The following is a 25,744-nucleotide window of genomic DNA, read 5'->3' on the forward strand; positions in this document are numbered from 1 at the left end:
GGGTTTCTACGGCTGGGACAGGGGGTGGCAGCAGCTGGGCTTCATCGCCGGAGCTAGCGTCGGCTGTACCGGACCTTGCCGCCGCCGGCGGCGGCGGCTTCCCGGTAGGCTTCAGATCTAGGGCTTCCTTGTGAGTGCGAGGACGCTGCAGCTAGGTGAGGAAGAAAGAGAAAGATGGGGAAGGAAGAGTGAGAAAGAAAGGAAAAGAAATGAGAGAGAGGTGCAGAGGAAGGGGGCGCCTCCGGGATTCAATTTTTCAGCCTCCATCCGCACGAATCTTGGCGCACGGCGGACGGCCCAGATCCTGACGCACGCAAGACCCCCTGAGTTGCAACTCAGGGTAGCAAAACTCTATATATATATATATATGTGTGTGTGTGTGTGTGGGGGGGGAGGTAATTTTTATTTATAATTATATTTAATTCTAAATATATTGTTTAACTTTTTCTAACAATAACAAAGTCTTCTGAAAAGGGGAACATGAGAGTTCAAGTGCATAATTTCCAATTCGGAAAAAAAATCTGGTGTAGACCGGGTGCAAACACCAGCCCGTGCAGTCCCGACGCGGATGCATGACGCGTGGATGAGGCTACCATCTAATGGCTGGCCCACACAAGTGAGTAATTAAGCGACCTGCACTCGGCTGGGCTCAAGAATCAAGTCGTTCTCCCTCAACTCTGCTTGCACGGCTCAGGATTAGATCGCATGGCTACATTCAGTAAACTACAATCCTTTCAACACCATCTCAATTTTCCTCTTGTGTCTTCAGCAGCTTGTTGTTCATTTCTCTTGTAATGCTAAATTTTCAGTCATGATGCACCCCATATATTTCACCTGTAAAGATGATGTATGTAGAAATGTAAGCGGCAATTTAGTATTTGGCAATCAGCTCGCAAAGTCAAATTTTTACTGTGGGCGTCCTCTAAAAATCAGGATGACCTATCAATCCGAGGACATGTTTGTAATTGACTGATAATTACTGTATATGAACATACAGAGAATGGCATAGACCTATATATCAGGTTGGAAGAATCATTCTACCTCCGTCTCATAATAACTCTATTTTTCATTTTTTTCGTGTCCAACGTTTGGCCATTCGTCTCATTTGAAAAATTTGTTAAAAAACCTAAAAAAAATTAACCATGTATAAAGTACTATTCATATTTTATCATCTAGTAATAATAACAATATTAATTGCAAAAAAATTTCAAATAAGACAAATGGTCAAACGTTGGACACGGAAAAACGAAAAATGAGGTTATTATGGGACGGAGGTAGCACATATCAAGCTAGATCTTATTTCTAAAATTATTGACTACCAATGTCCATTAAAATACACCTATCAATCTAGCTATCAGGCTGAATGAAGCATATATCTGAAGCTAGTTCTTATTCCTTAAACAATTGGCTGTAAATCAGTGTAAAGGATGGCAAGCAGAAACCTTCACGGCGGACGGCAGCACTTGTCCATTGCGCGATGAGGAAGTTGGCAGTGGCTGTGGGCGGCGAATACTGCTGGTGGAAACAGAAAGCGGCGATGGCTCTCTTGAACGGCCAGGTGGTGCCCTCCAATTCAGCACAACGGCAGAGGAAGGGCTCCCGCACGTGAAGGAAGGTGGGAGGTCATCGAGGACGCACCCAACACTGCACGAGAAGTCACGGCGGCGATCGGCGAGACCAAAAACAGGTAGAGGGGAATGACGGAGGGGAGGAGAGGATCCTAGCGCTGTGACGAAGCGGATTAGATCGAGCCGATCAAGTGCAATCCATGTTACAAGCGTGGCTGAGGGAGCCGATCAAGCATGAGCCGTGTGCGGCTGTGCAGGTTGCTTAATTACTCGCTTGTGTGGGCTAGCCATCTGATGGTAGCCCAGTCTGCACCAGATTTTTTCCCCACAAATTCAACCCTATTGCTGCAGGCATATGCGACCAAGCGGCCACCGAACAGACAAACGCTTGTGGCACGCGCGCGGACCATGGCCGCGTTGATCCTCGCCGTCGTCGTCTCCCTCCTCGCTGTCGTCGTGCCGCTCCTGTACCTCGTGCTGCTGGCCGCCGGGAAGAGGAGCGATGATGGAAGGAGGCTGCCGCTGCCGCCGTCGCCGCGCGGGCTGCCGATTCTGGGGCACCTCCACCTGCTCGGCGCGCTGCCGCACCGGGCGCTCCGTGCCCTGGCAGCGGCGCATGGCCCGGTGCTGCTGCTCCGGTTCGGGCGCGTGCCGACGGTGCTCGTGTCGTCCGCGGCCGCCGCCGAGGAGGTGATGCGGGCGCGCGACCTGGCGTTCGCGAGCCGGCCCTGGAGCGCCATGGCCGAGCGCCTGCTGTACGGCCGCGACGTCGGGTTCGCGCCCTACGGCGAGTACTGGCGCCAGGCGCGCCGCGTCTGCGTGGTCCACCTGCTCAGCGCGCGGCGCGTGCTCTCCTTCCGCCGCGTCCGGGAGGAGGAGGCCGCCACGCTCGTCGGCCGCGTCCGCGCGCGCGCCGCGGAGGGGGGCGGCGACGTCGACCTGATCGAGCTTCTCATGGCGTACTCCAACACCGTCGTCTCGCGCGCCGCGTTCGGCGACGGGAGCGCGCGCGGCTTGTACGCCGACGTTGACAGGGGGCGCGAGCTCAAGAAGGTGTTCACCGACTTCGAGGAGCTGCTCGGGACGGAGCCGGTGGGGGAGCTCCTGCCATGGCTCAGCTGGGTGGACACTTTCATGGGGCTGGAGCGGAAAGTGCGGCGCACGTTTGAGGCGCTGGACAGCGTCCTCGACAAGGTCATCGAAGACCACCGTCGCCTCCGTGAAGAGCGCCGGCGGACGGGCGCGGACGACGACGACGACGTTGATCACCGAGATTTCGTCGACGTGTTGCTCGACGTGAACGAGATAGACAAGGACGCCACCATTCAGCTCGGCACCATCGAAATCAAGGCCATTATTCTGGTACCAAATCGAGTTCCATAGTACCATCTCCTCAAATATATCAGCTATTCAGCTGACCTGTTTCGTGGCAGGACATGTTCGCGGCGGGCACGGACACGACAACGACGGCGATGGAATGGGCCATGGCGGAGCTGCTCACCCACCCGAGCGCGATGCGCAGGGCGCAGGAGGAGCTCCGGGCGGTCGTCGGCGTCGCCAGCCGCGTCACGGAGGACCACATGGACAGGCTACCTTACCTCAAGGCCGTGCTCAAGGAGACGCTCCGGCTGCACCCACCGATCCCGCTGCTCGTGCCGCGGGAGCCGCCAGCGGACGCCGAGCTCCAAGGCTACGGCATCCCGGCGCGCACGCGGGTGGTGATCAACGCGTTCGCCATCGGCCGCGACCCAGCGGCGTGGGGGCAGCGCGCCGAGGAGTTCGTGCCGGAGAGGTTCTTGGACAGCGCCGTCGACTACATGGGGCAGCACTTCGAGCTCGTGCCGTTCGGCGCCGGGAGGAGGGGGTGCCCCGCCGTGGCGTTCGCCGAGTCGGCCATCGAGATGGCGGTGGCGAGCTTGCTCTACCATTTCGACTGGGAGGTGAGCGCCGCCGGCGGGAGGGGTAGCCAGGCGGGGACGGCGTCGCCGCCGCTAGACATGAGTGAGACCCACGGGCTCTCTGTGCGCCTCAGGTACGGCTTGCCACTCATTGCTAAAATGCACTTTTCTTAGTCGTATATACAATTATATATAAAAGAATCCAATGTAAAATAGTTTTATAAAGTGCAATGTATGAATTACCTCTACTGGCAATTATATGTGTTTGGGACTTTGTGAGTGGGAGAGATGAAGTATAGTAGCTGTTTCAGGTGTTAATGGTGCAAGAACTCAGAAAACATAAACAAAAGTGACATTATGTTCAATATGAAGAAAATGAGGAACTTACCAGTAATGTCCAGCTGGTCCAACGAAAGCAAATCCAAATGAGCTAGTGATGCCCACCCTCTTCCAATCAATTTTGAACTCTTTATCTTTATCCTGAAAAATTGATAGTTTTGAAACCGTGGAATGAGAACTTCTTGAAAGAGATGGTAAGAAATGATAAAAGGTTGAAACTGCCAGTGGACCACTTGTAAGGTGTCCTTTTCCCATAGATCAATTGAAATCAAGCACTTTTTGTTTGCTTATGATTATAACTAAAAAAATGGAACTTTAATTTTAAATTTAGAGTTGATTTTTACAGTTTTTATTGTTGTTTATTTTTCAGATCACTAAGAATGTATATATAAAAATTTTATTAACAAATTATTTTTCGTTAACAAATATATCGTTTACCTCTTTTTCCTAAAAATACCAAACAATCACCTCAAAGCTGGTACGAATCTAGAGCACAGTATTTGAGTTGTAATATACTCTGCCTACCTGTCGTTAAATATTTGACGTCATTGATTTTTTTATACACGTTTAACTATTTATCTTATTTAAAAAATTTACATAGGTATTAATCATTTTTATACCATTTTGTTTATTGTTAAATATATTTTTAAGCATATATACAGCTTTACATATTTTCAAAAAAAATAAATAATACAAATGATCAAACATGCGTTAAAAAGTTAACATCGTCAAAAATTTATACAAATGGAGTACTCTAATTTTATCTGACGAGGGATTTTGGGTGCGTTTGAATCCAAAGCAAGGATAATCCTACCCTTGTATGGCATGGTCGTGTTTGTTACAATATTTTTTATATTTTAATTTGTTTTGTGCTTTTGGTGGCAATCTAGTCCATAACTACCAAGAAGGCTTGCCCTACGATTTGAGCCAAATCGGCTCTCCCGCGACGGCAAGAATGCAACCCACGCTTAACGACTTTCGATAACCATCTCTCAGGCTTGTTCAAAGCTGGGTAAACAAAATAAAAAGGCTTGCTTTAGATGGGCTATATAGCCCAAATGAACTAGCTAAAACTAACCTACAGGCTAGGCAAGGTGAGGTAAGGAACCAACACGCCCTTTATGATCCTCAAAGAAAGCATCTATAAGTATCGAATTTTTGGCCCTTTGGACAGCAATTAGGCCGAGCAGCATTCAAACTCAGGTCAGGGACCGGGTTAGGTGGAACTGGACTGCAGACAGGGCATACTCGGCAGCTTCAGCATACAAAATGCAATTCGCAAGCGGCATCACGGACAACTGATTCCTCTATATTTGGAAAGCCAGGCAGAGGGGAAGTGCAGGTTCTTCAGCTGGCTAGTGGCACATGAAAATATCTTGATGGCAGACAAACTCCAACTTAGGAACTAGCCAAACAATGCCCTCTGCCCACTTTGCGGCATTTATAACGAGACAGCTGATCATCTCATCGGAACATGTAGTTTTGCGCGTCAAGTCTGGCGTCAGGTTTTCTAAAGACTTCGGCTCACAACACCCCTTCCCTTACCTGCACAGGGAGAATTCATGCACTGGTAGAAAGAGTGTAGGCGAATAATACCAAAGGAAGCAAGAAAAGCATTTGACGGCCTTGTTGTATGCACATCTTGGTCGATTTGGCTAGAAAGGAACAATAGAATTTTTAATCGCTCGTATGATGCGAGACCGAGGGATGTGGCCTAGAAAGCATAGGAATTATATGACGAGAAACAATTAGTTTTTGCTAGATTCTAAGTGACCCCCCTACTTCCTGGGGGATGTACATTTTATTTCTCCTCTTCTATTAATTTATCGGCAGTGCTCCCGCCTCTCATCTTCAAAAAAAAAGTATTAAACTTTATATAAAAAAAACTTTTGAGTATATTATGAGTATAGCTTCTAAAGATAACAATTTTTATATTACCAAATATGTTAACTCTACTACATCATCTCACTCATGAAGATAGCGCTAGCGAGTTTGCTCCACCATATCATCCCAAATTTTATATTATAAAACTTTTAAGCACCATGAACACGTACATGAACACGTACAGTGGCGGGAAGACGTGGTGTCCGATTTTCTACGTAGAATCGGGCACCCATAGAATCGTTATCGAATAATAACCGACGAAGAAATAATCATATCATTGTATATATATATATATATGCAAATTACTTGCGGGGGTTATACAAAACAGATCGATAGTGTAGGTAGGCTCCATTAATTAATTATTGTCGCCGCCGTCGATCGATCGTAGAGTGAATAAGTAGCGTAGTGATGCCACGACTAACACGTACGGCAATAATGTCGATCGTCTATGCCGGGGGAGAATGGAAGGGAAGGAAATCATGGCGTCTCGGGGGCGTCCTTGAGGTCGTACTTCTGGAGGATGAAGCCGCAGTCGGCGAGGGGCTCCTTGCGGAAGAAGGCGATGGGGTTGGCGTAGCGGACGCCGTTCTGCTTGAGGCCGTTGTTGCTGGTGAGCGGCACGCGGGAGCGGTCGCGGAACTGCTCCGTCTCCGAGCACTTGGGGTCGCCGCTCTTCACCAGCACCGCCTCGCAGATCTCCTCCTGGTGGTCCTGGTCGATCTCCACCTTGTACCACCCCCGCTCGTCCGTCGTCGCCTCCGCCTTCAGCCTCTCCGGCCCGCCGCCGAAGTGCCTGCACTCCACCGACACCGTCGACCCTGCACCCATTTCATCACTCGGACTCGGTCAGTCAGTCCACTCACCCGATCACCTAGCTACCCATCCATGCACTACGCACGCACCGGGGATGGAGGAGGAGACGTTGGTCTCGAAGCCGGCGCGGCAAGGGTCGCAGTACACGCGGCCGGTGACGACGAAGCCGCCGGGGCCTGAAGCAGCGGCGGCGGCGAGGGCCGCGACGGCGGCGAGGACGGCCAGCACCAGCAGCAGCGGCGTCGCGGCGAAGGGTGGACGCGTCATGGTTGGTTTGGTTTGGTGGTGTATCTCGGTCGTCGTCGGAAGGGGGCGGGGGTGGTGCAGTGGCGGCCGGAGAGGTGAGAGCCCGGTGGGGGCGGCGGTGGTTTTATGGGCGCGCGGGCGGCGGGCCTCGTTTCCAGGCGCCGGGAAGAACTCCCCGCTGCACCGCACTCCCTCCACCTCCGCTTCCATCGCATGGCCCCTCGTTCGCGCGCATCCACGGGCGGACGAGCGGGTTCGCCGGCGCAGCATGCGGTGGTCCGATGATCTTGCATGCCGCACCAAATTGTGCACGAATCTCAGAGCACAGGATTTAGTCATCTTTGCCCCTTTGCCAGGAGATTCTGTGCAGGGACTTTTAACTTTTTGTCACTAACCTCACACCTCCAGTAAGGAGGGAGTCCCCTCACAAATAGTTAAATTTCCCCATCAAAGGGCCCAAGTTTTTATTTATACTACATTAGCAATATGTTTATATCACAAGCACATGTAATTTTTGTTTATGCATAAGTTCGTTAAAAAAAATTCCTCATGTATTTAAGTGCTGCCCTTTGCTTTGGAAGCACATATTTCAACCACATGCAGTTACAGAAACACTTGTACATACAGAAACAAGTAAAAGAACTTGAGCAATGTTTTCCTTCGAGTTAACATGGAAAAAAAAATCTCTACACAGATACTGATGTCTTCTGCTTAGCACTGCAATTTCGTTCAAAACGATTGCTACCATAGCAGCAAGAGCTGTTTTCCAGTTTTCTTTTTCATGGATCAGCCGGAGCATACAAAGGTTGATCCAAATTACAGGAGATAGGGAATCCTGGTGTTTTGCTGGTTGATAGACCATTGATCAAAATCAAACTTTGCCCTTCTGGCCTTCAATTTTCTGGAACGATGTGAACCATTGCTTCCAAGGCGCATCTCCTTGTTGCTCAATCCATGACAAGAAGCAGCTGTCCAAGAGGCAGAACAGGTTCACATAAAGAAGCTGATATCGCACCGGAATGAAGCGGAAGTTTGCGATTTGCACGGCTGGCCAGACGGTTCCCCCTAAAACTAGAGCAGGAACGAAATCCCTCTTCACATCATCCTTCACCTGATCTACACTCCTTCCTGATGCAAGACCCACATATGAGAAGAATAAGAGAAGGTCAACTGGTCCAAAGAGGAGACCATCTGCAGCAACTTTTGAGGCAACGAATTTGAAGGTCTTAGGCTGGTATCGCCTCAGGATGAAACGATCCAAGTATTCATACCTACGTGACAAAAATCAGCACAGGTTATATAGCAGCTTGTTTCACAAAATTATTTCAGAATATGATTCTCTTGCTTTTAAATCAAAAGCAAATTTACCGGGAAGCATAGATTCCACAGTATCTTAACAGTAGTTTGCAATATGAATAGATTGCAACAAATAAGTGAAAGGAAACTGTAGAATCATCATTTCATAATAAAAACAGACACAATAATGTAGGAGGACAGTAGACGTCTGTCAGCAAGTAGTATCTCTTAACTTAGTTTACAAATACAGGATGCATATCGTCATATCATTCATTTACAATTTTGTATAGTACAGCATGTTATAGAAATAAAAATGTGCTGCTTTAGCCAATTAACAGTACAACACTAACCACAAATCCTAACATGTCAATTACTAAAGGCTATCCAGAAAAGAGAATTTTGGTATCCGTGCCTAATGAACGGTGAACATGAACATGTAACAAATTATGTGACAGTGAAAAACAAGCCAATGTTGGAGTGGATTGAAAATGATATGCAGGTGCAATGTGCACCAGTATCTACTTTAACTCTAAAAGATGATGTATGCACTTTGTATGACAGTTGCTTAAGAATACAGCTTAAGATTCAGTAAAAGAAGCCACTGTTAGCACATGTGTGATGGATGCCAATAATTTCATGACATTCTCTTATTATGTTAAAAAAACATGACGCTCCAATAAAGATAGGTACCCATTGCATCCGATTACACACAGTATTCAACATCCATCATGGTAAATATCCAAACATAAAAGAATTACAAAGGACCAAGATATATTCAAGCAAAGCATCTGATATTCAAATCATTAGTTTCTCATAGATAGTTTGAACGCATTGATATTAATATCATAAACTGCCATTCATATCATTTCCTAGATATGATGAACTAAATGGAAAAGCTCAGTGTAGGATAGAGATTATGTCTTCCATGATTCCTATATTCTTTTGCCATTACCTCTACCACGTGGCGATTATTGTGTTTGGGAGTGGGGGAGATGAAGTATGCTAGCTTTTTCAGGTGTTAATGGTGCAAGAACTCAGAAAACATCTTGCCAGTTTATGTTCATGAAGAATGGAATCCATAAACAAAAGTGACATCATGTTCAATATGAAAAAATGATTGGAACTAACCAGTAATGTCCAACTGGTCCAACGAAAGCAAATCCAAATGAGCTAGTGATGCCCACCCTCTTCCAATCAATTTTGAACTCTTTATCTTTATCCTGAAAAATTGATAGTTTCGAAATTGTGGAATGAGAAAACTTCTTGAAAGTGATGCTAAGAAATGATAAAAGGTTGAAACTGCCCGTGGACCACTTGTAAGGTGCCCTATTCCCATAGATCAAATGAAATCCAGGCCTGAATTCCTTAGATATTCCAACCTCTTAGTTGAACAAAGGCACCATGAACGGCAATAAATATCTTGTTTCAACTAACTTTCCTGTTCATAGCAACATAACCAATTCTTTAGCTGCCACCACGTCAATTCTATTTACCAAAAAGGTAACCAGAAAGTGCATCTAATCACGACCGAGCCATAGGATAAAACCATGGTACAGCTTTGACACATGAGCTCATCTAAAGACAGATTAACAAGTTGATGATTACCAAAAAAATATTTCATTGGCTGAAAACAAACTAGTTATGTCCTTAAAGCTATTTGGTGATTAGAAACTGAACTTTGCACCTAGTAGTGTAGTGACCAAATCAAGCATACCAGTTGCTCAATCCCAATTCAAAAATAGAAAAAACATCAAAAGCTAAAGGATTTGAGTAGTTAACAGTGTTACTTAAAACAAGCAAAACCTGCCAGGCCATTTTCAGCAACAGAAAAATCATGTGTCCTATCAGGACAGGACTAAATTGTCCTCAAAAGCACCCAGATCACACAGACACCACGATTCCTCAAAGTAAAACCACAGGTCTCCAGACAGAAGAACATCAGCCGCCCAAGATTGCACATTTATGCTATTGAACCGTCGTTATCGTGGTCATCCATTCTCCACCCAAAATATCCCCATTCCTCCATAGGGGAAGCTCAACGGCGAGACAACAAAGAAACACAAATCCGGCCGATAACCTGCCATTAGTGTCAGTTCTTCGATACTACTATTTCGGTTCACCGATCCATCATCCACCTCCACCTCCAATCGATTAGACATCCTCCCGACCATAAAAACGCCCCCTTGAAAGCCATAGGTACCCTAGGATCCACACCACGCAGACAAGGAAGAGATGAACAGCTAACAAATATCAAAGGAGGCCCGCCATCATCCAAGCACACCCCCCACTCGGATACCTAGGTCGAAGGCGACGAGACGAGAGGTGGTCGGAGAGAGAGGAGCAGCTAACCTCGGTGTTCTTGGCGCGGTGGGAGCGGGAGTAGTGGGTGACGGCCTGGGCGCCGATGTCGCCGAGGCCCCAGAGGACGCCGGAGCTGACCACCTGGGTGCGCACGGGGTGGGTGGCCAGGCACTGCTGGTACCATCGCCATAGCCGCCGCATCCCCACCGGAGGCTCACGCGGCGGAGGCGGAGGAGAGGGAAAGGGAGGAGGGGGGGGGGGTCTCTCCCACTCGCTTCCTTTTTTTCTTTTTTTGTTCTTTGTTTGCTTTGTTTTTCTTTTTTTTTTTTTGGCTGAGTTTTCCGGTTAGGGTTTGGTGAGAACAATGGTGGTTGGAGCTTTGGAACAATTTTAGGTGACTCAACACCAATCAGATTAGGGAGTTTCCGAGAAAGGAGTACAGGTCCAGGTCTAAGAATACAGTTTAATTGGCATGTGGATTGGATAAGGAACATTTATTTTTGATTCCATATGAGAATTGTTTTAGCACATATTTGACTTCTGACAATTCTAAAATTGATTTGCAGCCATATCTTTTGGCTAACCAGAACTATCAGCGAAACTGCTTATTAATAATTAAAAAATATGTCAAACTTTTTATATGTATGTTTTTAGCAATTTAAAACGATAAAAAATCTCAAAATCAACTCTAAATTTAAGTTTTTAAATTCAAATTTTGGTTTATAAGCATAAACATAAGAGAAAAATAAGGGTGTTGGTTTCTTTCGTTCAAAATTCTGGAAATCTTTTAACATTCGAAAATTTCTCAATTATTGGATTAGTACGAATTAAATATTAGGTGCAATTTTGACCGGTAACCTTGATTGATTATGTTCAATAACTACACATATTAACTAGTGCCTTAAAAATCATATCAATAAGAAAAACGTTTATTAACCAAGAATTTTCCAGGTGCCTTAAGAAACATGTCAGATATGCATGACATGAGCACAATATTTTATCTTACAAAATTAGAAAAGTGTCTGATTTTGTAACCTTGAATTCATTATAGAGAATAACTTCAATAAAAGTTCTAAAACTATACAATATGTCATGTTAAACAAAATGGGTATATCCATCAATAGAGACCCTACTCATAATCGTGTTTTGATAACATAAAAGCCATTCACACTTATGCAATGTTCGTCAGAAACGGAGAGGGAAATGTGCATGCTTCTTCAATATATAAAAGTTGCTTTAAAATATATTATCCATTTATTATTTATCAAGTTTAAAATAATTAATTCTTAAATAAGTGTGTCTAATGTCTGAAAGTCTCGATTCATTTAGTGTATCTCCTCCTTTTCCTCCTCAAACTCACCTTTAGTGCTCGTTTAAAATACATGAATACAAAACACACAAATAGACCGTTGTGCGATATAACACTACAAGTTTTTAAACATAGGGAAAAAAACTCAAAATAATGTGTTTGTATTCTCCACAGAAACTAAACAGGCACGAATTTTAGAGGAAATTGCTTGGGAAAAGAGAGAGTAGAGAGAGAAAGATAGGCACGGATTGGAGGTACAGGAAAGCATTCATTAGGATTTTTACGGTCCAATTCCTTTGCTCTAAAGGATGGTATAAGGAAATTCCCAATGGTGGTAAGTGCATGTCCAATAACTTTTTTTCCAATTTGTTTGAAATTGAGCAAATCATATATCGGTCTTATAAAGATGAGATTTAGTTGTATTCCGTTGGTTTCCATAGTACATTTTAGAGACATATTGACAGGATGTTAAGTGTGTTATTGTTACGTGTACAATGGTACGTGTAAAGCATGAGAACGTGTTTCCCTCGTAAACAAACATAAAATTATAAAATAAAGATGGTGTTAGTATGGTACTCTCTGTTCCAAAATATTTGTATTTTTGAGACTTAAATCTTATACTATAGTGATTCTCATTATTTTAGTCATTTCAATGATTTCAGAGTCAATCATATGTTTATAAAATAATATAATCAATTTTAAATTAAAAAATTGACAGAAATGATCGAAAGGAATCTCTTGGTATTTTGGAACGAGTCAGTAGACTGCAGTTCAAGCGTGAGTCGTAGAGACGTGCCTTCATCAAGAAAAAGAAAAAAAAAACGGCGTTAACGCCGATCCAACGGCCACGGCCGGCGCCTCTCCGGGATCGGACGGCTCCCGGCACACGGCGCGACGCGGCCGCACGGGAGCCTCGAGAACCGGGGCGGGGGGGGGGGGGGGGGGGCGCCTCCTCTCGTCGGCGACCGGTCGACTTCCCCGCCCCCGGCAAGCCGCCAAACTCCTCCGCCACCACCCGTTCGCTCGTCACCGCGGATAACAAATCGAGAACTCCACCGGGGGAAAACGAAAACAGAAAAAAGAAGAGGAGAGCGAGAGAGAAAAAGCGCGGACGCCGCACGCCGCCTCCGCGCCTCTCGTTCCTCCACGTCCTCCTCCTCCGCCGCGCGCCTCGCTAGCTCAGGTTGCTACTCACGGTGGCGACTGCCCCACGCGTGGCGTCGACGGGGTTGGGGAGGGGAGCCACACTGGCCGCCCGGCCCCATGAACACTCGCTGTAGCTTCTCATTCTTCTTCTTCTTCCCCCGCGGATTCTCAGGTACGCCTTCTCTTCTGTCGCCGGTTGCCGCCAACGAAAACCTGCTGCTGCATCTGCATCCAGAGATGTGCTTCATAATTCATTCCTCGATATCTTAACTGATGGCTTTTCTTGGGCTTCTCTCTCTTGGCTGACTGTCACTCATCAGTCTGGCACTCTGGCACTAGTCTCAGCTGACGGTGTGCAGGTGCAGCTGGTTAGATTTAGTACAGAGACTTTTAAGGATAAGGTCACTGTTATATTTTGTCTGTAGAAGCTTAATTAATTTCAGATCCTGAATTAATCTTGTCCCTGTTTGAACTGTTTGGTCCTTGGATTTGTTAATATGACATAGGTCTATGCAGTTGATTGCCATGCCCATGTAATTCTGTCAAGGATGCCATCATCATTGTGAAATGTGTCCTTCACTGGGTAAAAGCGGGTCAGAGAAATATATTATCTTACTCTAAGCAGATTTTCTGGAAATATGCAAATTTTTTTTGTTTTAAAACAAGAATAAGAACATCGATTTCGCATATATACTCTGTATGTGTGCTTGTGTTTCTTGCACACTAACTACATTACTGCGGTGTGAAGACTTTGCTGAAATTGAGCTTCTTAAGTGCCATTTCAAAATGGCGCATCTGAATCTCTGAAATTATGGTTCAGGCTGAGAAAGCTGGCAGATAGAAGCATAGTGGAGTACCATGGTAGAGAATGGCGTGCAGCTCACATTGACCTCAACCGTGAAGAACAATGGCAAGATAAGAATCAATGGAGAAGTGCTAAATGGATCACCTCTCAAAGTAATCACCCAATTCCAAAAAAAAAAAAAAATGTGAATGTCTATACGAAGAGGTTTGGTTCAGTCCAACAAAAAGTATATCGCCAAATTGTTTCTAATTGTTAAATCTAGCGGTGCATATTCTACTCAGCTAGATTCAATGGTAGAAAATGATTTGATACTCGAGAAACTTTTTGTTGGACCGGAGTAAATCTCCTATATGAAACAAGGAAGAACACTTCAATTTCGATGTGTTTCAGGAGAAGCATGAAGCAGCTGGCAGCAATGGCGCCGCCGTGCAGCCATCGAATGGGCGGGCGGCAAAGCAGCCGCAGAAGGTGCTGTGCACGACGTGCGGCAAGGGGCACGCGTGCCAGGCGGTGATCGGCCGGACGAGGCAGATGCGCGCGCTGATCGACGCGAGGAAGCCCCACCAGGCGCACTCGGCGTTCCGCCGCCTCGTCGACGACGGCCACCGGCCGTCGCTGGTGACGTACACCACGCTGCTCACCGCGCTGACGAGCCAGCGCATGTTCGAGTCCATCCCGTGGCTGCTCGCCCAGGTGGAGGACGCCGGGCTCCGGCCGGACTCCATCTTCTTCAACGCCCTCATCAACGCGCTCGTGGAGGCCGGCCGGATGGGGGAGGCGACCAACACATTCCTGAGGATGGGGCACTCCGGCTGCAGCCCGACGGTGAGCACGTTCAACACGCTGATCAAGGGGTACGGCATCGCCGGCCGGCCGGAGGAGTCGCAGCGCGTGTTCGACGTGATGGCCGGCGGCGAGGGGGTCCGGCCGAACCTGACGACGTGCAACATCCTCGTCAAGGCGTGGTGCGACGCCGGGAGGCTGGAGGAGGCGTGGCGCGTGGTGGCCCGGATGCGCGCGGCGGGAACCGAGCCCGACGTCGTCACGTACAACACCCTCGCCAGCGCGTACGCCAAGAACGACGAGACGTGGCGCGCGGAGGAGCTCGTCGTGGAGATGGCGACGCAGGCGGGCCTCCGCACCAGCGAGCGCACCTGGGGCATCATCGTCGGCGGGTACTGCCGGGAGGGCCGCCTCGGCGAGGCGTTCCGCTGCGTCCGCCAGATGAAGGACGCCGGCGTGCTCCCCAACGTCATCGTCTTCAACACGCTCCTCAAGGGCTTCCTCGACGCCAACGACATGGCCGCCGTCGACGACGTGAGCTCACAAACGCTGACCACAAAATTCCAACACTTTCTCCTGCAAGATCAAGAACAGTACAAGAAATCGTCTTCTTGCAGGTTCTTCGGCTGATGGAGCAGTTCGGGATCAAGCCGGACATCGTCACCTACAGCCACCAGCTGAACGCGCTGAGCTCCATGGGGCACATGGCCAGGTGCATGAAGGTGTTCGACAAAATGATCGAGGCGGGGATCGAGCCGGACCCGCAGGTGTACAGCATCCTCGCCAAGGGCTACGTCCGCGCGCAGCAGCCGGAGAAGGCGGAGGAGCTCCTGCGCCAGATGGACCGCCTCGGCGTCCGCCCCAACGTCGTCACCTTCACCACCGTCATCAGCGGGTGGTGCAGCGTCGCCGACATGGACAACGCCATGAGGGTCTACGCCGCCATGCGCGACGCCGGCGTGCGCCCGAACCTCAGGACGTTCGAGACACTCATCTGGGGCTACAGCGAGCAGAAGCAGCCATGGAAGGCCGAGGAGGTGCTCCAGATCATGCAGGACGCCGGCGTCCGGCCGAAGCAGACCACCTACTGCCTCGTCGCCGACGCCTGGAAGGCCGTTGGCCTGGTCGAGAACGCTAACCGTGCGCTCGGCTCTTCCACCCCCTCCGACCTCCGCCATGACGACGACGACGACGACGATGACGAGGAGCCCGACCACCCAGACGATGGCGACGACAAGCTACAGAGGTTCGAGAGAAGCAATGGACATGCCAAGAGTGACCCGTCAAGATCCATGCAGGTGACAAGCTGCACCGGTCTTGCTTCCATGAGCTTGCAAGCTATCAGGAAGACGGCGAGGCCGTCGTCGCCGTCGCTGCTCCGGCGATCGTGCCAGCTTCCGCTGAGATCCTCGTGGCTTTGCAGGAAGCAGCTTCAGATGCAGTGTGGAGTGTACGGTCACAGCATCAGCTCACTCAAGATGGTGTTCCTCAGTTAAGAGGCCATCTTGTGTTGTTCTTCAGTTTAAAAAAAAAGTGTACACTGGCAAGAACCTGTCAATCACAACTATTACTATTTCTCAACACATATTGGATTTCTGCTGTGCAAAGAACTCGCTTCAGATGTCTCAAAAAATTTTGGAATAGAGACTCAAAATATGCTGTGTATGATAGAATGTGTTTGCTGATCTCTGTGCATCAATAGCTTGTTTCCCCAGAAAACACTGAAGATGTAATCTGGGCCATTGATCTATGAAACTAAAAGAGGGTATTACTTTGATCACCTTCTGGATTAGTGACTAAACTTGAGGCAAAAAGCGACTATACATGTAGAGCATTTTTTCTATCCTGAAAGTCGAAGAGGTATCATGAGGTACCAAATTTTACATAGAAAATAGTGGTATCTTCTGATATATTCTTAAGCATGGTAAAATTGCTCTTACATGTAACACTGATAAAACGACAACATAATATGTTGGCAAGAGATATCAACACTGTAAAATTGGAAGACAAACTACTGCTCATATATCTGTTGCTTAGGTCATGAATGACCTTAAATATCTACTTACTCACAACCATTATTGAGATTATAGAAGGCCAAGGCAACTACATCAAGTGTAACTACAAGCACTTTGGGTAAACCTAACTGGCTTGGAGCTACTAGAATCGATAACAACAGGGCATTTCACACGCTTTGTGTGTGTCACCCTCACAAGCTTACCAATCACATACCCTCTACTTCTTACTGCCAGGTCTAGAGTCAGTGGCACTGCACCTCCCGAGTTCGACAAAGCGAGCGTCGCTCCAGCTCCATAGAGAGGGATCTTCTCGCCGTGAAGAATCGCCGAGGCGACATGATGGCTTGACCTTGGCTGGTAGAACTTCTCCAACTGCAGAGCAGGACGTTGAATTATAAGATAGATGTAGACCACAGGGAAGAGGAATTTGCTAAAATTCTGGTGCCGATGGCGCTACCTGACCGTTAGCAATCGCGATTTCTGAGTACATGATCCGAATCGATGTCGAAGAAACATGAATGCCGAACATCGTAGAAGGGTTGTGAACATTTATCTGCAACGAGCTGTTCATCGTCACCAATTTTGTCGGCACCCCGGTCCGGTCAGTACCTTCTCCGGCATAAAAGTTCCCCACTGTCAAGCTCTAAGGAAACACAAAACAAACTCTTAGAATGTTACTAACTTAACATGTTCAAAAACTATCACAAACTAATTATGAATTTATATTCTTGATGCACCGGCCGCAGACGCGTACCGAACATATATAATTTGGCGATGCGTTGAAATTGAAATTGAAATACCTTGACAATAATATCAGGTTTGTAGTGCCGAGCAATTCCCCAGATGATCAGGCACAGCAGAGTGAATGCTACAACAAGAACCGAAAACCTGAAGGCGAAGACGCAGCACCTCGAGGGCTCATAGCCATCATCAAACTCGTCATACACGCCTTCCTCCTCCTCGTCGATGGCGTGGACGTCGCGCCACCCCTTGGCGTTCATTCGCCTACGGCCGCCGCCGCCGCCGCCCCGGCTCCCGGACGCCGACCGGAGGTTGCCGGAGAACCTGCTGGCCGAGGAGACCCTGGAGTGGCGTCCGAAGGAGGAGTGGTGCGACGGCGAGTCGAGCGGGCTGTTGTTGTACACCGGCGTGGCCTGCGTCGACGACGACTTGTCGCCGTCGTCGTGGGAGTCGCGCGACGGGCTCTGCACGTAGTACGCCGGCCCGGCCTTCGGGGACCGCGACGGCGACGACGTCGCGAGGCTCGTCATGTCGGACTCCGACGTCGCCGGTTTCATCCTTGGGTGCCCCCCAGCTGAGAGCTCTGATCGAGTTTACACCTTGCAGAAACTGACCTGCAATCACCAGAAGCATCTCATCTCAAGATGACAGCTTGGAACCTATCTGGAGAAAAAAGAAAGTATCTTTAGCACAAGGGACAAGATCAATCCAGGGCAATGCCACTTTCCAGTTCCAAACCTTCTGTTTGTCTGGATGTACGAAAGAGTTGTGTACAAGGCTCAACTGCAAAAACCATCTGACGTTTCAAGACTAAAAACAGTTCATCCTAGAAAGACAGAGAGAACAAAAAAAACCCACAAGAAAAATCAACTGCAAGCGTACACACGTTTTTGTCGATGAATACAAAAGGCACATGGATCAAGGAATGCACCAAGATGCACCCCTAGGTTGTGTTTGGAAATTGAGAAAACGAACAAGAACAAGGAAATCCAAAATCAGTAGCGGATGCCATCAAAATCCAATCTTTCGCCACCAAGTCGCCATGAACAGCCCCAGATTTTCGGAGGAACAAAAGAACTGGAGCATGTGAGTGCCGAGAAGGATCCTGAAAGGGGCACGTACGGCTAATCCTCCGGTCTGTACATGCAGCCTGCAGCACCGCTCCTGCATCGAATTTCGCAGACAGGAGAAGGGACCGAAAAGGTGAGCCTTTTTGCGTTGAATATCCTGTCTGCGATGGAGGACTATGCCACGTGTAGAACCAGCTGAACAGTGGCAGAAAAGGTGGCACTGCTACCACCGATGCAGCGATGCTCCAATCTCGCCAAGTGTCGCTACGACCGCACCCTCAGTAGTTTTGTTTGTACAGAAGAAACAAACAGTGTGCATACCTTTTTTTTGTTAAAAAAAGGGGAAATTTAGTAGGAATTGTTTCGAAAATAAAGGGGTGATTGCCATCTTGGGAAATGAAAAATAATTTATAATATTTGTTTATATATGTATTATTATTAGTTATCTATTATAGATGCCGAAAAATAAATTTATGTGAAAATCTAAATTTATAGTTAAAATTTAAATTTTAGCATATAAGCTAATAAGCACGAGAGATAAGATCATGGGTGAAAGCGCATTGAACTGTACGAAGACGACGACAACAACAAAAAGAAAAGATCAAACTAGTTACAGAAAACAAGTTGAAATAGAATTCAGAAGAATCAAACCAAACCAAAAAGAAAAAAGAGGGGAGAAAAATAACACTTGGAGTCGATCCGAGGATCGAAGAACCTGAGTGCGACTGAAGCCAGCCGCGACGGGATCACACTCACACCACACGGCAGGGGCGCCCGATCGCCTCCCCGCTTTCGATGATCACACCGGCAGAGCTGGCGAGGAAATGGAGTGGCTCCACACACACACGCAGCCGCAGGGGTCGAAACGAAACGGATCCCCTCCCCTTCGTCCGCCCGCGCGAGGCGTGAAACCAAGAAGCGGGGAGAGAGAGAGAGAGAGGGGGGGGGAGGGAGGGAGGAGAGAAGATGACGCTTGCCTCTCTTCTTCACCGGCGGCGGCGAGGGGAACAGACAGGGAGGCAGGCTCTCAGGTGAGGTGCGTGGTGGGAGCGGCCGGGTCCCGCGCTTTTGACCATGCAACGCGTGGCCCCCGATGGCGGTGTGCGCCCCAGCCCACGCAGGCACCGTTGCGCAAGCACGGCTAACGCAAGGCGGTTCATGGGCTACACAGCACAAGCCCGGCTAGGCAGCTTTCCTGACTTCCTCTTGCTTACCCCCAATGAATAAACTTTTAGGCTTTTTTATCATCTTTTTGATGTATCAAAAATTTTGGTGTTAAATTTTGATACCATAAGGTACAATGTACTAGACTTTTACACTATAAAATATGGTAACTTGAGCCATTTTTCTAAGGATGGTAAAAAAGCTCTAAACTTTTACTTATAGGCTTGGATTTTTTTTGTCATGTAAAATGTACATGTTGTTGTCAAATTTTTAAATTGAATTTTATAATTGTGTTTGCGTTTTTTAATTATAGTTTTTACAAATGTAAAAGTTTTGACCACGGTTTTTATTGTTTTCCTGATGCGTTGTTTGGTGTATTTTTCTTGGTTGGGCAACCGATGGGACCTATAAACCTAGACATGTGTGTGTCTAATTTCTCATCTAAAAGTTATTCCCTTAGTTTCATAATGATAAGACTTTTTTATCAATTTATCTTGCCTAAATTCATATAGGTTAATTAATCTAAACTGATAAAAACATATGTATTGATTTATGGATAAATCTAAATAAAATTAGAAAGTATGATAATATGGAACAGGGTGAATACTCTTTTGGACGAGATGGGGAGGGTACCAAACATCCCATTCTTTCACTGCACAGCCCCTATGGCCCATTCGATTTGGCCGTTTAGCAGCCAAATGACTTAGGAGCAAGTTTGTTAGAATCGAAATCCTGAATCGGAATCGGAAGGTCTAAGCTGGATCACAATCATAGACTTGTATGCATAAAAATCGTAGATTAAATCTGTACGTAAACATAGAATCAGGGAAGTTAATTAAAATCGTAAAGCCGTAAAATCATATGATATAATCGGAGATTTTGACAACCTTGCTTGGGAGTTCTTTTCTCAAGAGTTTTTTTAGTCTTTCTTTGGATTAATAATTTTGTAATTGTTGTCTGAGAGTATTAAGGGCGTGTGTTGGATGCTGTCCTAATAATCTCGTTTGACTCACGTATCTCTTAGGTGTCTGATTTCGGTCGCCTGCGGTCAGATCGATTTGCCTGAATTTAAGCAGCTTTGCTATACGTACGGCAGTTATGTACGAGAGTTGTACGATAAAACGGAACCTCCTTTCGCACTGCTATATCCAAAGCGCAAGCTCGTGACGTCATGGCCTACTATCTCGTTGGCCTGCTTGCACAGCCAACCAAACCAATCTTCTTTCTAATTATATCTTAAGCCTAATAATATCTTATATAATAACTACCAAGTACCACACCATTCATTAGCATTACATACTTACTCCTTCTGTTTTTAGATACAATGTTTAGCTCTTCATTTTATTAAAAAATACAATTAATAATTTTATTTTTATTAGATGGTAAAACATAAATAGTACTTTATGTGTGACTAATTTTTTAAAAAATTTATTGAAAATTGTTTAAATAAGACGGATGGTCAAATGCTCGACACAAAAACCGAGTTTTATGGGATGAAGAGAGTCTATATATATATCCCAGCGTGCATATGGAGAAGACTATGCACCTGATAGTCATTTGGAAAAGAGCCAACAGTACTTGCAGCCTCATACGCTCCATAGCAATGACGATCAAAATTGCCCTGACAAAACAAAGTATTCAATTATATATTGAGCATAAGCTGAAGTATTGAAGCTATAATTATGTTCCACAATTAAAAAAAACATTTCATAGCCATGAACATTGCCCAGGAACAGAAAAGAAAGAGAGGGAGAATACTGCACCGAAAAAGATGATTGTGAAGCTAAAGAAATTCGAGTAAATAAGATGACATACCTTTGTCTTCGTATGGTGTGTGTTCTTTGGATTAGTTGCAGACTTGCAGATACGCCGAGAACATGAATAGGGAAAGACGGGTTTAGGGTTTAACAAACGAAGACGTAAAGTCAGGTTTAGGCTAAATGGGCTTTAGGCCCATGAGCGTTCTTCCGTCGCGCACGCCGTGAGGTTATCTGTTTGATTGTACAGAATATCGTACAAACTCTATGGCATTTTTGGAGTTCAAGTGACCAGGCGAGGGCATTAAACAAACACGCCATAAATGACTGAATTAACTGTTAGAAAGACAAAATTTGCCTTAGAATGATTAATGAAGAGATTTTATTAAAAAAATATTGCACAAAACACACCGTTGATGAGCTTCAAAAGACATGTACACGATAACCCGTAATCCATAATCGATAATGAGAAAAGAACTTAACATCGTTAGTACTAAGTCGAAATTTTATTGCATGATTAACTAAGTTTGCAATCCTAAAGCTATATTTATTTGAATTTTGAAACAAGCTTCTATTAAAGAGTTTTTTTTCCCTCAAAAAGGTCACATCGTTTAAAGTTTGCATTCTTTTTAGAGTTTGGCTGGTGGATAAGCGGATCATTCACGTCACGCTTCTAATAGCACTATTACTCTAAAACAGTTTTGCACCCGTGTTGCTTAGATAATTTATTTTAAGTTGTCTTTTATTAGCTTTATAATGCCAAACTTGTTCTAAACCTCCAATCCAGATGGTGCCCTGCCATCAGCAGAGACATTTTTCAGATGGCAATGCAGCTTCAACACAAGGCATTTCCCCATTAATTTCCACTGACAAATGAATTTTATTACAGTATATCCCAGACCATTTCCACAAAGAACAGATTTTTCCCCACGTCCTGAAACACGAGGTTCAGACACCTTGCGGTTTACCCAGAAGGTCAGCAACCAATAACACTCACACCACCTGCGTCAGCAGCGGCTTGCCGGCGACGTGCGCCTCCAGGTTGGCAAGAACCAGGTCGGCCATGGCCGTGCGCGTCTCGTGCGTCGCGCTCCCGACGTGCGGCACCAGGACGACGTTGTCCATCGCGAACAGCGCCTCGGGCACGTTGGGCTCGTCCTCAAACACGTCCAGCCCGGCGCCGCCGAGCCGGCCGTCGGCGAGCGCCGCCACCATCTCCGGCTCGTCGACGTGCGGCCCCCGGCCGATGTTGATGAGCACGCCCTTCGGCCCCAGCGCCTCCATCACCTCCCGGTTGACGATGTGCCGGGTGTGCTCGTTCAGCGGGCACGCCACCACCAGCACGTCGCTGTTCGCCGCCAGCTCCACCACCGACGGGTAGTAGGTGTAGTTCGGGTACGCTTGCTTCGTCCTCTGGTAGTAGTTGACGGGGCAGTCGAAGGCCTCCACTCTCTTGGCGACGGCGAGCCCGATCCTGCCCAGCCCGATGATGCCAACTCTCTTGCCACTGAACTGCAAAATGGATCAACACTTTTATCAGAGAAATCACCATGCTGAGCAAATTGGTCCTTTTAATTTTGTTGCAAGATAAGAAAGGAGAAACTGTGAAGAGTAGATAGACTGACAAAATGCCAAATGTTAAGCAGGAGAAACTGAGAATATGTGAATATCTTCAGACATGGAAATATAAACTTCTGGAACTGATCATCTTATTTATCATGGTTAATTGGATGACAGACACAAGGTCTATCACATGATGTCTTACAAAAGAGTGGCGTGTCCCTAATGACAGGTAAAATGCAGAATCAATAAACAGAACAAAGAAAACTCATTGGGGTTACAGAATGTAGTGGTGGAATACTCATCCCATACTCCTAATAAATCAGATGACTGGAGTGAGTAGAGGCTGATTCAATGCATGTGCCTCTAAATTCTGTAGAACTAGATCAGCCATTGCCCGGCATGTTTCTTCTGTATCACTCCCCACATGAGGCACTAAGACAACATTATCTAAATCAAAGAGCCGCTCCGGAGCAAAGGGCTCATCCTCAAACACATCAAGGCCTGCTCCTCCCAAGCGTTTCTCAAGAAGTGCGGACACAAGCTCAGGTTCATCCACATGTGCTCCACGAGCAATGTTTATGAGCACTCCCTCTGGTCCTAGTGCATCAATGACCTTACGGTTTACAATGTGATGGCTCTCTGGATTAAGTGAACACGCTACAACAAGCACATCACAGTTGGCTGCCAGGTCAACAGCATTTGCATAAAACTTATACTTTGGAAATGGTTTCTCTGATCTTGAATGATAACTGATTGGGCAATCAAATGCCTCAGCTCTTTTCGCTACAGCTAAGCCTATCCTGCCAAGCCCCAGAATACCTACTCTTTTACCACTGAACTGCAGAAAAAGAAGAATAGTCAAACATTTTATTCCCATGACCACCCACCAATATATGCATAATCAATTAATTGTTACAAAATTAATATTTCTAGATAAATTGTCCTTGAGATGGTGCATCTAAATATAATGTTTACTGTAATGCAGTTTCAATTGAATGGAGAAGGCCTCCAGTCTCATATGGAAGTCAGGAAGTGCACAATAACAGTAGAATATGCACAGCAAAATAGATGGATAAGCTCTGCTAGATAGACCGACATCCTAGTATATGATTGCTACCAGTGCACCACTCCGTAAGAGCATTTTCAATGCAACACACTAGTAGTAATTTCTATCTTCTCCACATCATAAAAAAACTAGTATTAGATAGTACTCTCTCAATGCAAACAGTATTAATTCATATTTGAATTCAATGTTATCTCTCTCACATTAGGTCTTGGACGTAGTGTAGAAATCATATCTTATGCAAGACCAAGTTTTCTTCTTTCTTCATTTACTTACTTGTCACATCATCTTTTATTTTATATAGCATTTTATTTAATTTTATAAACACCATTCGTCATTGTATTGTAAATCTGAAATTAGCACCCACCGTTATCAGGTGAGTAAATCTGAATAAGACAATCCTCTGTAGACCCCTATAATGTCATTGTAACTACGACATACTACTTCCGTTCCAAAATATAAACATTTATAAGGTTATTGGTTGCTCAAAAAGAAGTTTAGATTTCAGCCAAATAAGATGCATTTTTTAACTCACAGAACACATCCATGAGGGCTCGGCAGCTTAGACCACTGAAACCATTCTCCAATTAGCGCTCCCTCGGTTAATTGTTCACATGGTTTAAGGATATTTGAATGACCCCCAAAAAAAAACAAACAGGAAGATATTCAACCATGTCGAACAAAATTTGAGCCATATCTGATCAAGCCCAAAAATTTATCACCTCTTACCCTCCCTTTCCGACCTCTTCTCCTTTCATTCAGTCGTACATGAGAATTCAATAGTACTACCCAACAGTTGTGTTATTGTACCAACAGTAATCAGTTTTAGTGCTATGTTTGCTTTGACTAAACCAAAGTGTAAATGAATTACGAATGAAAAAATATGATTTTTTTGAGTGAGATTGAACGAAACAATAATTGGATAATGGTAGAATGGAAGATAGGAATTTTCGGAAACAAACCGACCCGGGTGGTGAGCGTGAAGCCGCCCTTGGACTTCCACCTGCCCGCGCGGACGTAGCGGTCGGCCTGGGGGATCTTGCGGAGCGTGGCGATGGCGAGGCCGACGGCGAGGTCGGCGACGTCGTCGGTGAGGACGTCGGGGGTGTTGGTGACGCGGATCCCGCGCTCCCGGCAGCCGGCGAGGTCGACGCGGTCGATGCCGACGGAGAAGGAGGCGACGATCTCGAGCGCCGGGAGGGCGTCGAGCATGGCGGCGTCGACCCCGAGCGGGGCGTAGGGGACGACGGCGCGGATGGAGGAGGCGTTGGCGCGGAGGAAGTCGGCGCGGGCGTCGGGCGGGCACTCCCAGAGGCGGAAGAGGCGGCACCGCCGGGCCAGCTCCTGCTCCAGGTAGGCGTTCATCGGCGCCAGCAGCAGCACCCCCAGGGACTCCATCGCCGCCGGAGGAGGAGGAGGAGGTGGATTGGTGTGGTGTGGTGGTTGCAGTCCACGCCCTGCCCTACCTACCGTATCATCCTCGCCTCGTCTTCGTCTCCCAGAGATTCGTCAGCCACTCACCCATGGCGTATCGTTTGGCCTGCACTGTACTCACTCTGGTTTTTTATATTATATTATATTATATTATATTATATTATATTATATTATATTATATTATATTATATTATATTATATTATATAACTTCTCTTGTTTTTTATTTATATTATATAACTTCATTCATCCACTTTTTACGCACATATTCGACTATTTACCTTATTATTAGAAAATTATATGATTATTAATTATTCTACGATTTAATTTATTATTAGCAGAATTTAAGCGTTACTCGTAATTTTACATATTTACATAAAAAAATTAAATAAGATAAATGGTGGAACGTAAATTCAAAAGTTAACGATATCACACCAACGAAGTGAGTATAAAATATACCGCTACCAAAATTTAAATTTAAAATTTTGTTTTAGGCTTTTTGTGGTTGTTTCTTTTTTTGTTAGTTTTTAAGTCGTAAAAACATAAATATA

The 25,744-nt window shown here is 46.2% G+C and overlaps 5 protein-coding genes across 6 annotated transcripts; 2 read left to right on the top strand and 3 right to left on the bottom strand.

The window, feature by feature from the left end:
* Nucleotides 1-1,876: 1,876 nt before the first annotated feature.
* Nucleotides 1,877-3,872, top strand: LOC102722632 (cytochrome P450 71A1-like). The gene is made up of 2 exons (XM_006645607.3): nucleotides 1,877-2,930; nucleotides 3,002-3,872. Exons 1-2 carry the CDS (start codon nucleotides 1,977-1,979, stop codon nucleotides 3,638-3,640), a joined length of 1,593 nt encoding a protein of 530 aa, XP_006645670.2. The 5' UTR covers nucleotides 1,877-1,976; the 3' UTR covers nucleotides 3,641-3,872.
* Nucleotides 3,873-5,796: 1,924 nt separating this feature from the next.
* On the bottom strand, nucleotides 5,797-6,862 carry LOC102722916 (pollen allergen Phl p 11-like). Its single transcript, XM_006645608.3, has 2 exons — nucleotides 6,592-6,862; nucleotides 5,797-6,507 (listed from the first exon to the last, which is right to left on the bottom strand). The coding sequence occupies exons 1-2, from the start codon at nucleotides 6,767-6,769 to the stop codon at nucleotides 6,167-6,169; spliced, it is 519 nt and encodes a 172-aa protein (XP_006645671.2). The 5' UTR covers nucleotides 6,770-6,862; the 3' UTR covers nucleotides 5,797-6,166.
* Nucleotides 6,863-7,391: 529 nt separating this feature from the next.
* On the bottom strand, nucleotides 7,392-10,628 carry LOC102699993 (protein Mpv17). Its single transcript, XM_006643873.3, has 3 exons — nucleotides 10,394-10,628; nucleotides 9,173-9,264; nucleotides 7,392-8,019 (listed from the first exon to the last, which is right to left on the bottom strand). The coding sequence occupies exons 1-3, from the start codon at nucleotides 10,544-10,546 to the stop codon at nucleotides 7,620-7,622; spliced, it is 645 nt and encodes a 214-aa protein (XP_006643936.1). The 5' UTR covers nucleotides 10,547-10,628; the 3' UTR covers nucleotides 7,392-7,619.
* Nucleotides 10,629-12,678: 2,050 nt separating this feature from the next.
* Nucleotides 12,679-15,992, top strand: LOC102700275 (pentatricopeptide repeat-containing protein At5g25630). 2 transcript variants are annotated; one of them, XM_015843479.2, is made up of 4 exons: nucleotides 12,679-12,972; nucleotides 13,621-13,757; nucleotides 13,996-14,922; nucleotides 15,006-15,992. In XM_015843479.2, exons 2-4 carry the CDS (start codon nucleotides 13,659-13,661, stop codon nucleotides 15,882-15,884), a joined length of 1,905 nt encoding a protein of 634 aa, XP_015698965.2. In that variant the 5' UTR covers nucleotides 12,679-12,972; nucleotides 13,621-13,658; the 3' UTR covers nucleotides 15,885-15,992. The 2 variants fall into 2 exon arrangements, with proteins under 2 accessions (XP_015698965.2, XP_006643937.2); XM_006643874.3 differs by lacking the exon at nucleotides 12,679-12,972 and having other exon boundaries at nucleotides 13,157-13,757.
* Nucleotides 15,993-16,266: 274 nt separating this feature from the next.
* Nucleotides 16,267-25,299, bottom strand: LOC102699360 (D-3-phosphoglycerate dehydrogenase). The gene is given in 5 exon segments (XM_040525553.1): nucleotides 16,267-16,775; nucleotides 16,861-17,046; nucleotides 17,204-17,725; nucleotides 22,120-22,647; nucleotides 24,728-25,299. Coding segments are annotated over 5 exon segments (1,947 nt in total). The 5' UTR covers nucleotides 25,160-25,299; the 3' UTR covers nucleotides 16,267-16,496.
* Between the last annotated feature and the right edge of the window lie 445 nt (nucleotides 25,300-25,744).

Source organism: Oryza brachyantha, chromosome 1 (genome assembly GCF_000231095.2).
Source record: "Oryza brachyantha chromosome 1, ObraRS2, whole genome shotgun sequence".
NCBI classification, from domain to species: Eukaryota; Viridiplantae; Streptophyta; class Magnoliopsida; order Poales; family Poaceae; genus Oryza; species Oryza brachyantha.